The sequence below is a fragment of the Corvus kubaryi genome, unplaced genomic scaffold, assembly GCF_017639235.1.
Source record: "Corvus kubaryi isolate FWS band 111438036 unplaced genomic scaffold, C.kubaryi_AGA036_p1.0 137, whole genome shotgun sequence".
Lineage (NCBI taxonomy): Eukaryota > Metazoa > Chordata > Aves > Passeriformes > Corvidae > Corvus > Corvus kubaryi.
In genome coordinates, this window is record NW_024580671.1 from 9,347,030 (window position 1) to 9,361,429 (window position 14,400).

The window sequence follows — 14,400 nt, forward strand, 5'->3', positions numbered from 1 at the left end:
CCAGCTAAGCTTACTCTCTGATTCTCTGACTGGTTTTGCATATAGAGTCTGGATTAAGTCACAAAGCCACTCACTAAGTAGTCTTCTAGTGATACTTGAAGTCACTATGAGTATGTTGTATAGGGATTTTTCAGTCTTTTTGGATTAATAGATCCACATCTACTGTATTGCTGATGGATTCCTATGTAGTGAGCAACAATATTCTGAAAACAGGTTTGGCTTCACCAATGTCTTGCAGGTAGCTGGACTTCCCTCTGCACCCAAGGGCCACAGCCCAAAACCCTGTGTGTGTTGCGGTAAGGTGAAAGAAGTGAAATTATTTACCAGCCACCAGCTTTCTCTTTCACCCAAAAATTCTTGGAGCCTAGTAATAGGCTCCAAGAACTAATATGTTCTCCTTATCTGACTCCTGGTGTCATTGCTTTCTGGCAGATAACAGTGGAAAAAAAAGGGATTTCCAAATCCATAATATTCAATGAAAAGTCGAATATTCATCAATATTTGTATATTATTAGTACATTAATATATTTGTATATTATTAATACAAATCTGTAGTACTCAAAGATGGGGTAGGAAGCACAGCTTCTTTGAACAATTTAGTGTGTGCTTATTCCTGTGATGCCATAATGATTCATTCCACCTTCCTGTTCTGTAAGGCTGAGCTGACACCTGACGTTCTAGTGTCACAGGAATTCTTGACCATATGGTGAAATTTGTCAGCAAAGAGCCCCATCACCATTTGATGAAAGTGGAAGTTTTGCTGTGACCTTGTTGACCAATTTTTACTGTAGCCTGAAGAAAAATTGTTTCATTATCTAGATGCACACAAATGTGTGATAAAGAAAACTAGCTGAACAGTAATTTTAATTGTAAGTGGCCTAAAATAATGTCCTGATTCTAGCAGCTATTCAGACCTTTGCAGACCAGAGCCTAGGGAAGAGAGGAGTAGCATGGTGGAGCTGTTGTTAACTTCTAGGTGTGCAGTCATTTCTTTGGTTTTCTGTGCACTGGAACACAATGGGAAAGTGTTAATCACAATAGCAGTGATCACACCAAAAGCAAAACTTGAAGAGCAGTCAGTGGATGGTAGGTAACAAGAAAACTCCAGTTTCATGGAAATCTGAGTTTTGGTTTGCTTTTTGATCCAATTTTTCTATTCTGTCAAAGAAGGACATCTGGAGTTCCATGTAGAAATGTGAATGAACTTCCTAAATGTACTAGTATTTCCTACAGTTCGTCTATGTCAGATGTGAGCTGACCTTGTGAGGTTTCTGTTTCACAGGCTGTGTCCTAGAGAAGCCCATGGAGTGACTGAGGAAGCCTGAACTTGGCATGTCAAATGTGCTGTGCCTGGGAAACTAAAGGATGGTGCTTGGTGGTCCTGTGTGGTATCATGTTAGGGTGGAGGATTGAGAACTGACACAAGATTGGTGTGAAGACTGATGGTCCTTTGGGAAAGCAAACAGGGCCTGATTTGCATACAGCTTTCACACCTGTTGGATCGCTTGTTGCATTTGTGGGGCTTCATTAAAAGTGTAAGAGCAGGAGCAGTCATTTGCAAAGAGATTGCTCTTTGCAGGGAGAGTTGGGTGGTACGGTTGGGGCAGCAGATCCTGCTTGGTGTAGATGGTTCTTCAGTGGAGGGGGAAAAAGACAACTCAAGCTTCTTATTCCCCACTTTCTTCAGAGGTTGTGATAAAGTCTTCTAGTAAAGCATGTTGGCTTTGTAAATGTGACTGACTTACATTTATGCCAAGGTAACTAAGGTAAGCCTGTGAAGGTTTCAAGTAGACCTCAGAGGTTTTTCCTTTTAACAGTGTTTAAATCTGATCTATGCATATACTGTATGTGTCTCTGTGTGTGCTGGAACAGAGCTATTTTTTTCCAAAGTAGCTAGTATGGGGCTCTGTTTTGAAACTGTGCTGAAGATAATGTTGATAATACAGGGGTGTTTTCTTTTTTGCTGGGCACAGGGTCAAGACCTTTTCTGCTCCACCCTACTCCATTAATGTGCTGGGGGTGCACAAGGAGTTGGGAGGGGACACAGCCAGGGCAGCTGGCACCGACTCAGGGGAGATCCCACACCATGTGGTGTCATGCTTAGCATGTAAAGCTGGGGAAGAGGAAGGAAGTGGGGGGACGTTCTGAGTGGTGGTGTTTCTCTTTCCAAGTAACGATTATGCATGATGGAGCTCTGTTTTCCTGGGCCTGAACACCTGCCTGCCCATGGAAACTGGTGAATTAATTCTTCATTTTGCTTTGCTTGTGTGTGGCCTTTGCTTTACCTATTAAACGGTCTTTATTTCAACCCACAGGTTTTTGTATTTATACTCTTCTGATTCTGTTCCCCATCCCATTCCAGTGGGAAGTGAGTGTGTGTCTGAGTAGGGCTTAGTTCTGACTGTGATTAAATCACAACTCTCTGTGTGTCTGTGTATATATATATATATACACATGTATCATTTTTTAAAAACTTGAGGTGTCTTTGTCTAATACTGTCATGTGCTGGAATGTCTTCAAAGCACCTACTTTAGGATGTGAATTAGAATAGAAATGGCTGGCAGGATCCAGAAAGCATCCAGAAAATACTTTTGGATTTCTGCCTTCCTAGGTCCCTTTCTGGTTACTGGGTTGTTGTGACACATACACTTATCTGCAGATACACCCTGTTCTGGAGAACTGAGTGCCCAGGTCTTGTTGCAAGGCTGTCCTTGTGGACAGGGGAAACCTGCTGAGGCTCGGTGGTCCCCCAGCTAGAGTGAGCCTGTGAGTTCCCAGAACAGTGCTCTTGTGAGGAGTGCGTATTTGTGTTTCCAGTGGGAAGCTGGCTCCAGCTGTTTGTGTATTTTAGCTGACACGACACATAGCTAAAAACAGATAACCCAGGAAAACAGCGTCATAATTCCTATGCTGTAGCTATTTTTTCTGGCCCCATAAATCTCACATTCTTGACAATAGCTCCACTCCGAGAGGAAACTCATTGAGTCATGGAACTCTCTTGGGAGATCAGCAGTAGCATAACTCCAGTCTGGGGAAGGGCTGGGGCAGGGGCTGTTGGCTTCCTAGGGATAGACACAAGTTAGAAGAATGCTGTTAGCGACATGAGAACTGTCACCTTCTGTAATGGCTCTGTTATACTGAATAACAGCTGCCAGGGGCTCGCTCTCAGGCGATGCTGAGCTCCAAGTCTCAGTGGAAGTGCTGATATATGGGCAGTGTCTGGGCACAGGTACTTCACCTTAAATAATGTTGCTTCCCTTCAAAATGGCTTCATTTACTTACTCTGTTACACGGTAAAACTGCTGGTACTAGGTCAACCAAGGTGCTGGGGCTATTTCTTAACCTGAGTAACTATTACTGAATTTTGGATTATAAACCAGTTAGCAAAATTCTGTTCCCAATTAGAGTGGTTTCCTTTGAGCTACACTATGTCATTAATTCCGCTTCATCATGTTACTGAGTCATGGCTGTGCAACCACACCACACATTAACAGGAAGCTCAGAAGTTTCAGTTCACCTGATCTGATGGTTCAGAAGACATGGTTGCATACATGTAGGTCACTATATAGAGTGACAGTCTTATAATATGTATGTGACTTTATATGCTGAATTAAGACTTACCATCTGGTGGAAGGGTTAATAGTGGTGCCTTTGGCGCTGTGAGGCTGTGTGCACTGACATGGTCTCGATTCTCTTTTCTCCCCTCTGTGTCAACTGAGTGTTGGCTGCTATTGAGAATTCTTAATAAGACTTCTGTTTATGCTTTACTGATGTTGGCAGGAGTTTTCTGAAGAGGCAAGACCGCTGGACTAACATCTATTGCAGTTCCACTGACACAGGTTTTTGGTTTTTTGTTTTTGTATTAATTAACTTTGGGATTCAGTAGAAGTTACTACATCAGTGGTCTTGGTAATAACATGGTATTAACACATTAAGAACATTGGTTGTAGCAATATAGTGTTGTCTCAACATACCTCTGGATTGCTTTCTCTTGTATCTCCACTATATGAGTGTTTCTGAGGTGAGAATAAAGTTATTTAAAACAAGAGGGTTTTGGTTTTTTTTTGTTTTGTGTGTGTGTGGCTGTGGTTGTTATGTTGGTTTTGGGATTTTTTTGGTTTTTTTTTTTGTCCCAGAATGTAATTTAAAATTGAGCATCCTTCCTCTTGGATGTTTTATGATATGAAATACCAGTTTTATGATATAGCATCTTATGGTTAGGAGACACAAAAATTATGTAACAAAACCAAGTGAAGGTCAGCAACAAAGATCTTTGATGAAGTATCAGATATAAAAGCTGAAGTGTTACTGTCAGAGGAAATGTGGTACTCTGTGTTACAAAAATGTTACAACCAGGGAAGGTAGGAAATTGCGTATGGTTTGCAAAAACCCTGAGTCAGCAGTGCCTGTACTGAGAGCTGACTCCAGAGTCTTTTTCAATCACCTAATATTCCCAGGCTAAGCAATTTTGTTCATACTATTCATTCTTCTTCCAAAGAACTCACAGTTTCTTACATAACATTAAACCTATCATAAAAAAAAAAGAAAAAAACCAAGCACAAATATAATGGTTAGATGCTACATCTTCTCTCCCAGTCTCTGCATTTCCTCTGTAGAAATTGAATCCCTTCTGTCATTCCTAATGATCCTGCCCAGAAGACACTTGGCTGTGTACTAGGATGTTTCCATAAGGAATAGCTGGATTTCAGAAAAGTTTATTTTCAAGTTTTGTAGAAAAGAATCGATTTTCATTACTGATACTTTCATTGCTGGGCAGAAAGCTGACTAAAATAAGACTTTACTGGAGCTTGAGCTGAAACAATTTTATACTCTACTTTAATCTTTGGAAGTTTGAAGGTCTGGGCAAAAGCAGAGAAGAACTGAGATGAAATGGAGCTGACAGCTGACTGCTTCACAGATGAGCTGGAGCAAAATGAGGGGATGAGTGTGACCTGAAACCTGAGATTCAGTGTTGAGTTTTAGGTGTTACATGACCTATGGCCTATTCATAGAAATGTTTAAGGGGGGAGAATTTCATTGCAAAATAAAAGATCCAAGAGCATGATACGCAGGCTCACTTTTTCACATGCCTACTCTTGACAGTATTTCTAGCCCAGTGGCCAGTCTTGACATTTCCAATAATGCAGTATAATTTTGGCTGATTGAAAATGTACTAAAGCCCAAGAAAATTCCTGCGTGCTAGTATGTTGCTGCTGATACACAGCAGCTGAACATCAAAGCACAGTATTGATTCTTCACCTGTGACCTCATTCAAAGTCAGAAGGAAGTGTCTGTGGCTTTAGAAGCAGATGTGATGCAGAGTTCCAGTCCTCCTCAAAAAAATCTCTGTCTTCAATATGGGTCAAGAAGTCATTGTCGAGAATATTTACCACTATGGTTTCTTAATGAATTAGGGAAATTTGATGTAATTAGACTTAAAAAGTTTATGGGTGAGTTCAGTGATGGGATAGACACTTAACTCTTGGGACAGTACCAGGGAGAAAAAGTGACCTGTGAACAATTTCAAAATAATTTCCTTAATTAATTATACTTGAAAAAAATACAGAGAGTACTTTATAGAAGATTTAAGGTCTTTGGTAGTTTTTAATTGAAATTAAAGCAGAGCAGATAGATTTTCTTGCAAGAATTTTGTATTTTAAACAGTGCTGGTGGCATTAAACATTAAAAATATTATCAAACCTATTTAAAAAAATCATGAAATAGGAAAGGGAAATTACTTCCTCCTCATTCTTCAGATGCATTTTGTCCAGTTTACTCTTTCTCCACAAAGCAAGACCCTCCAGTGACAGTTTCATCCAGGGTACCACATTTTAAATGAAAGGCAGCTTTCCTTCCTCTCTTCTGCTGTGCAGTTCAGGCTAGCCCATTTGGGAAGGGGAATCTAACCAAGCAATTTCCCTGAGGTTCAACCTCAGTGCTGGTTTAAGACCTTGTTTTTCAGAAATCTTTTGTATTTCCTCCTCAAGAATAAAAATAAACTCTTCCACAAATGTAGCAGAAAATACAGAGCTGAGGTCTCTCTCTGGACTTCAGCTGGGGACTGGAGTAAGATCCAGCGCTAGTGCAGGTTTTTAGCTCCATCTTTCCATGGGATGTATGGCTGGATGTGTATCTCCCATCCGGGGTGTGGTGAGCTAGTGAAAAGAGGTGGTAACTGTGACTAGACTTTGTTCAATGCAATCTCGTAACAGAAATACAAGACCCTGGGAACGGGAGGCATATCTCCACTTCCAAAGAAATTCTACTGATGTGTTACAAGGAATAACTGTAGCCTTGACTACATCGTAGCTCTGTGGTACACCCAGGACCAACAGTCCTGGGAAAAGGCCAGGAATGAACTGATGAGCATGGGAGCCACACAGTCTACTCGTGTTACCAAGCCTGGTAACATTTTGGCCCTTTTCTTTTGGGCTGGACCGCGCTCAGAGTAAGCTAGAGGGATGAAAGAGAGTTACAACCCATAGCTTCTAACAAAAGGGTAAATAATACAAAAACTTTAGGAATGTCATAAAAAGGGAATTTGCAAAACACGAATTAATGAACTTGAAATATGCATTTCAGCATCTCAGTGTCTGGAAAATAGCAAGGTGAACTAAACAACTGAAACAGAAGGAGGGCATGATGGCACAACCAAAAAGTAGCATGGCTGAGAAAGATGGCTAACAATACAACTTAAGGTTTTCTATGAAAATAGATATGTCCTATGGTTTCAAATAACAGAGAAGGAAGACAGAAGAGGTTCTGTAATTACTGCATAAAAAAGGGCAGAAGAAAGAGTCAACACCTAATTCCTCATTCATCTGCTTGATTTTGTTTAAACATCTGTCAGGATGTGTAGGATGCTAGGGAAGAGGTATGCTCCTCACAGTGGTTTGAACAAATGAGTGTGGCACAGCACCTATTTACCCAGGTCATGCACCCTTTCCATGGGACTGGAGCCACAAAAAGAGGTCAGGCAAGCTGGATCTGTGTCTGGTGAGTGACCAAAGGGATGGACAGTTAACATCTGCCAGAAGGACAAGAGGACAGGGCATCTGAATGCCTGTCCACAGCTCCTGTTCTGGGTATGGGACTTCACTTCTGATGGATGAGGTGATGGAGAAACCTCAGTTGGAAGCAGTCTTTGGTTATCAGACTGTGTTTAACACCTGGGGAGGAGTTAGTGGAAATGCATTTCAGGGAAGGTCAATCCTTCAAAGCAGCCTATCTGTCAGGATTCTCCCAGTTTGGTCTTTAATGTCTTTTGGTTAAGTAAAACTCAGCCTTTCATCTTCTCATTAACCGGTATCCGCACTGGGACTATTAGCTTGGCAAATGAAACATATGTGGAAAAGAGTTTAGAAATATATTCTTGAGTAGCTTTGTGGTGCATTTGGGTGTGAACTGGACTGTTGACATCCTGGGTCCAGACTCGTTTTCTGATGCCTGCTGCAGTCAAGATGCTGTTGGAAGCTGGTCATGGGAATGGGTACCTGAGAGGGGTGCAGAAAAAGAGGTGGTGATGGTGGCTCCAGGGCGCAACTTCAAGGGCACAGATCTGTGCAGAGCTGATGTGGCAGGTGTCTAAGGGTAACTGAGGCAGGACTGAGGCATGGAGAGATAAATTCATGCTGCAGATGCATCAGAGGAGACTAAAGAATAAAACCTTGTGCCACTCAGCCTTTAACTGCTTCCTTTTGGGTATAAGAAAAAGATCTGGGCATTCCAGACCATGGGGTAAGGTTGATAATGGCTCTTGTCCTGAGAACCTGAGCCAGAAGGGATGGAGCCCAGGCACACAGACACCCACTCTCAGAGTTCTCAGATGTTTGGTCTCAGAGGTAGAGCTGAAGCCTTGGTTTTCCAATTCTGATTTCTCCTGTTTGTCACCTGTGTACCTTGTGGGTATTAGGCAACCAGTAGTTCATGTTTGTACCAGTTCTGTGTTCTGATGCATTACTGTCTACAGATGGGTTGCAAATCACCCTCTAAAGAGTGCAGTTTCCCTTTAGCACACTACATGATATTTCAGACTGAAGGTGCAGCACTGCCTTCATGCTAGCAGAAGAGCCCTAGGAACATGGAAATCACCTGGATAAGTAAGTACATGACCACAGCTCTGGTCATTATACCTGATTACAGCCTTAAATAAGGAAAATTATTTTGAAAAAGGGAATCTGGAAATCAGGAGCGTGATAAACACAATGTTGGTAATGTTGGTCCTACACAGTTTCTGATCTTTCAGAGAGGATTGCACAGTGATGTGCAGATGGCCAGTGACTCCAGTGGGCCACAGTGTGGGAAAGGGTATTTTCATGGTAGGAGCCACAGGTGTCCAGTGCTTAGGTTCTGATACAGTCTCTGATCACTTGTGTGTACCAGTCAGCAGCAGTGAAACCAGTCCTGTACAACAGAAGATTAAAAAAAGTTTAGATAAGTTATGTTTGCTGCCATCAAATTGTCAATCAAGTAAGTGCATTATAATTGGGACAGGAGTCGCAAACTCATAAAATTCTCAAATATTTTTATGCAAAAGGAATTCAGGATTCCTACCCTGGTAAAAGCCCCTGCTTTGCCCCACATTAATATTTGGTTTTTTTTATAGGAAACTAAAGATTATGATGGCCTTGAAGTTGTATTTGTGGGTTTTGAAGTGGTTAGGTAGTTCTCAGAAGAGGATACTGGAAAGTAAGAGACTTGCTGATGTCATTTTTATTTCACCACCAGTACCCAAAAAAAAAGCTGAGAGAGATGTTGGTGGCCCTATATAAGGTGCAGCTCACCTCCTGCGGAGCACGTCAAGAATCACAGCAAAGGTAAGGCTTGCAGCCTTTGTGCTGCTCTCACTTTGCTTCACCCGCTCTCCTTGGTGCTAACGCTGCCTTCTCTCACATCAGAGCTCAGTGCCGTATCTGCAGCCTGCTGGGACGGACGATTTCACATCGTGAGCCATGGCCTCCCTGCAGACCTTGTCCAAGAGCTTCCCAGGATGGGTTTTCTTCTGCTGCTGTTGCTGTCTCCCTCTTCTTCTCACCAGCTCTCTGCCTCTGAAAGGGGCTTCCACTGCCCATCATGCCTGCAAGCTAAGGAAGATCAACTTCCAGCAGCCCTACATCAGGAACCGCACCTACACATTGGCTAAAACGGTACAGTCATCCATGTGTTCTTCATGGTGGGATCTGAGAACCTACTTCTCTGTTGGTGCCCTGGCTTCTAGCCTTTGGCATTCCTCTCTCTTTCCCATGTGTTTCTCCAGAAAAATAATGTGCATTTGAGTTAAGGCCGAGTTTGAGTGTGCGGAGCAGTCTATTGCCTGCTGGCTGTGTAGCCACGGGACGCTGTTGCCTCTCCTCCTCCTGCTCCCCAGGGGAAAAGCAGCCCCTGGAGCAGCACAGCTTCTTCTCTTCAAGCAGCTGCTGCCAAAGTGGGCAAATTGTGAAATATGATATTAAATTTCTCAGTTTGCCCAGTCCATTTGGAGCTGGGCCACGACTGCAGTCAGCCAAGCAGACGCTCAGGCATCTGAGCTCTGCCAGGGCAAGTTTCTTCGCTGCTCTTGCCATGGGTGGGTCTCCCTGGGTGTACACCGTTGAGGGCTGCAGCACCTCCCAGCAGTGCTGTGGGCAACCATGAGGTCGGCCACCTGCAGCATCTGGTTTAGTCATCATAACCACGACGACTTCTGACATTTAAGTGGGGGACATGAATTCAGACTTCGGCTTATTTATTTTCCTGTGATACTGACCTTGAATCTTACCCAGCTGAGGGGACAAACAGACACAATGTCCAAATTTATCTGCCTGTAACAGTCTGTGGTGTCCATTCCCTCATTTCACCTGCACTTTCATTACTGATGAAAAGTTCAGGGTTTATTATTAATTTTTAGGTAAGGTTCCCATCACCACCTGACACTTCCTTCTTTTCCTCTCAGGCCAGTGCCTCAGACAAGGACACGGACAACAGATTGATTGGGCAGCAGCTCTTTGTTAACATCAAGGTAAGCCTTACATGAGGAGTCTGCTCTTTGCATCCCTCTGCAGCACTCAGTGATCTCTGGCCTTGATTTAACATGACCTCTTGCTTTCATACATAGGAAAACAACCGCTGCTACCTGATGAAGAGGGTTGTGGAGTTTGTAGTAAAGGATGTTCTCCTCACTGAAGTCAAGTACCAGTACCCTTATGTTGAGGAGGTGGCACAATTCTTGGCATCCCTGACCTCGGAGCTGAGCAGTTGTGTGAGTTACACTGGCTTTCTTTCCCTCTGACTCTCAGTGCTGCTCCTGAATCTCAGAAAGCTACAAGCAGTGGCAAAAGGCAGTGATACAAAAGGAAACCTCAGATCAAAGATATGAAAGTCAGAGTTAATAGAAAGGTGTGAAAAAGAAAAAAAGTACATCATTGCACATAGCTGTCAGTCTTATGTCTGGATGTTTTCTTTCTTTTAGAGATTTTCAGGACAGAAAGAGCACATTGAAAAGAACCTGGAACAAATGAAGAAAAAAAATGGAACAGGTATATTTTTTCCAAACATTTAAAAAGAGCAGTTTCGAACCCCAGTCATTTAGTTGGATTAAGGCTGACCTAATTATGAAACAATATCTGGAGATTATTTAGGAGGTGAAGCCTGCAAGGACATTAAATAGTGGATTAGTGATATTTCCCCTTCCAGCCCTCCCTCACTTGTCCTGTTAGCTCTCTGCATGTGTTATGGTAGTTAAACCTTCAAAAGCTAGGTTGCAGGAAACTTATATGCTAGTCTAGATTTGAGCAAACTAGTTTATATCTAAATATATAATGACTCTAACAGAACTATGTGAGAGAATTAGGCAAGTAAATTCTTGATTTAGTTTCTGTGACCTAATTGAAATCCTGATTTCAATTTTCTGAAAAATAACTAGTTCCTAAGATTTGCATTCTGCTCTTTTCTAGTTGGGAGAAAATGGAAAGACTAAAGCCATTGGAGAGCTGGATTTGCTGTTTGACTACATGGAAAATGCCTGTACTGACGTCCCAAAAAAGGGAGGGAACAAGAAGAAAAACTGAAAAAATTCTGGATCAGGCTTGAAGAGATGTCTCTGCAGATCTCTTGCAATAACTCAAATTGACTAGCTGCAGCTATGTCCATTCCCCCCAGAGGCAGTATATTTTTCACTTGTGTCAAAACTAGCAAACTAAGTGGGCAGAGACAGGATGCATATTGCTGCCTTCTTTGAAAATGAAAACTCCAGGACACTGCCTCTCCATTGCAACACAGGGCATTAGTTATTTACAAAAGCACTGTTCTGTCCTCCTCATCTCCATAGGAATGAGGCAACCATTTCTGTCTTTTATATACTGAAATTTGACACCTATGGATCATCTTTGATCAAGGCAGTGATAAGCAGCCAGGATGTTTTGAGCCTCCTAGTTGGAAATCTCTCTTGCATATGTTGCCCCCTTCTGACCTTTGCCTGAAAAGTTGGTATTTCAGACTGGTTCAGAAATAATTTTTGTTATTTGTATTTAATGGTAACTTATTTTAAGGTAATAATTATACAATACTTTTATTTATATAGATTAATTGAAAAATATCCAAGGAAATGTATTTATGAAGCTTTACCAGAAATTAACACTGCTGTGTGATATTTATATGCAGATGGAATGTTTTATAAATGCTTGCACTTTAATTTATTATAATAAATATTTTGGTCCTCAAATATAGCCATTTGCAGAGCTTTTGTCTTTTCTTCAAACACAAGGGAGATGATACATGTTGCACCTGTGGCACTGCTGGACTAGTGGCTGTATTCTTGTATCCAGAAAGGATGCAAGCTCTGTCTGGGGCTATGCTTCTTCACCATAAGCCTGCAATTTCAACTTCTCACAGGCCAGGGCTTAGTGGGGAGCATGTCAGTCAGCTTTTTTTGTAGGGGATGGTGGGAAAAATAGCATCACTCCTTAAAGTCCTTGATTTGGTTCACTGGTTCTGCCTCAGCATGCTCAGAGACAAGGTCCCCCCTTGAAGAGCTGCTGGTGAAAAGTCCCAAACTGTCCCCATGGGTCAGATGACGTGGAGACTAACAGGCAGCAGCTGCTAATGAAAACTCAGAGCTCTGCATTCCCACTGCCCATCCATAGCACACTGAGCACAAATGGCATTCTGCAGCATCAGGGATCTGAGAGTCTTTCAGTAGAGAATGTTTGGTGCCTATTCTCAACACAAGCTCCAAGACAGAAAGAAACCCAAGTCCCTGAAACACAGTTTAACCTGTCATTATCATGTCATGTCCTTCAGCAGTGTCTCCTGGGCAGAGACAGCAGAGTTGCTCTCGTGTAGACAGAGAATTTGTTGACTGGACCAAGGTTAAAGGGGTGAAAAGCATCCAAATAACCAGAAAGCCAGAGGAAATATGTAATAGCAGATTTCAGCAACTGCTGAAGTCTTCTTGAGCAAGGCCTTACTGTTTATTCATCAGGGCAACAAGTATCCTGTCTGCATTTAAAAAATGTTGCTCCTGAGCTAGAGCAATTTAAAGATGCATTTAAAAGCATCCATCCATACCTATTTTGAACATGGTTTATGTGAACTGAAATCATAACACTTTCTTGTGGGAAATCACATATTAGACTGGCGTATGATCCATTTGGGTGATGGATACCTATTACCTGTCAAACTAGATGTATTCAACATGGTTTACTTTTCTCCACACTTTCATTTGCATATCACAGCATATGATTTACATGCCTGTTCACAGTCAAGGCAGAAGTGACCCATTAATGACAGGCAGCCAGGATCAGGTACCACATGACAGTTTCAGGGATGTAACCTTTATTATATATTCAGAGGGATATATGTTTCCTTTCTTGTGGGTTAAGGAATGATGTTGTCAAGAGCTGTTGGCCAACATCCTTTCTCTTATCACTCAAAGTTGTGAGAGCTGACAGCAAAGTGAGGGAGTTTAAACACCAAATGAACAGTTCACTTCACTGACCTTTGATATACACAGTCTTTCCCTGAGCTACATCTGTCTCCCTTTACAGGCAGTGGAGGGTAAGAGGAATTATACAGGTGTCATTTCTCTGGTCTACACTAGAGGTTTATAAAGATTGTGACTTTGGGCAGGATAACACGACTTTGCCCTAAAAGTACCTGTTTTGTTCCTTAATTATAAATAGAGACCATAAGACACATATGTGCTGTTCCTTATTGATATAATCTCTTCACAAGTGGATAAATAACTTATTTCCTTCTTCTACTTCCTTTAGGTCTCTTCTACATCATTTTCAACTTGTTGAAATGTCAAATCAGACTCTCAAGTTTTCCACACTGGGGCTAAATCCAGATTAAAACCCACTTGTCCACAAAAACCTAAAAATGAAGTCAACTAATTATTAACTTCTCCAACCCTAAAAACTGCCAGCTGGAAGACTCTACCACAGAAACCTCATGAGCTGGAGCCCTGGAAATGCCACACAGCAAACTTTGCAGAATTTCCTTCTCAGGTTTTCTTGCAGCGTATGTATGATTTATGGGTGTATGAAGGATGGTGGTGATGATCAGTTTTGAGCAGACAAAGGAAGTAAGAGTTGGAGTAGGTTTCCCTTACAACAGGAGGAAATGTCTGGGACAAACAATTACTGACCAAAAGAAAATAAAAATGTAGTTTCAGTTAGGCAAGCTGGGTTTTTATTCAGTTAAGAGTTCCAGCTCAAAAAAGGAAAATCTTGCTCAAGTGTTTCATTCTGACATTTTCTAAATAATTTGTGTTTTGGTTTTATGTGCATTTCTTTCAAAGGCTGAAAAGAGATTTGAAAGCAAAATGAGCTGTTTCATTTTGAGTTGGACAAGTGCTTTGGCCCTACCCACAATGAATTATTTTGTTTTAATTTTTCAATTGGGTCACCAAAGAGAAACTCCATTATTCAGACAATTCTGATTTCTGTTGCCCTATTTTCCTTTCCATTTTCTGCCTCCAAGTTGTGGACTATTTGTAATTCCCAGAGGTCCTCGACTAGAAACCTTAGGGAAAGCACATGCTCCACATCCTTCACTGAGGATGCCTCCACTGTAGGGGCTGCAGGACCTCTTCCTGGTCAAAAATTCACAGACCACGCTACTGTCAAATTTGTGTTTCATTGACTCTTCCTCCCCTTCTCCTACATCAGGTGACCAGAACAGGTGCTTTTTTTCCCTACACAGATAATTATAATGCATTTATAAAACTGCCTCTGAAATGTCATATTTTGCAGAGAGAGGAACCCAAAGCATGAACAGAAGTTTCCACATCCTGCTGAGTAAGTATTGGTGACAGTTTAAGAAACATGTCTTAAATACATTGCCTGGAGTGTTACTCAGTTAGGAGATTTACATATTCAGTGTATGAATATATACTCCCCAAGTGACCTAGAATAATAGAGG

General features: G+C 41.8%; 1 protein-coding gene across 1 annotated transcript; it reads left to right on the forward strand.

Moving 5' to 3' along the window:
* Positions 1-8,901: 8,901 nt before the first annotated feature.
* Positions 8,902-11,631, forward strand: IL22 (interleukin 22). The gene is given in 6 exon segments (XM_042017556.1): positions 8,902-9,146; positions 9,932-9,997; positions 10,094-10,237; positions 10,448-10,498; positions 10,500-10,514; positions 10,932-11,631. Coding segments are annotated over 6 exon segments (585 nt in total). The 5' UTR covers positions 8,902-8,951; the 3' UTR covers positions 11,046-11,631.
* The last annotated feature ends 2,769 nt before the right edge of the window (positions 11,632-14,400 follow it).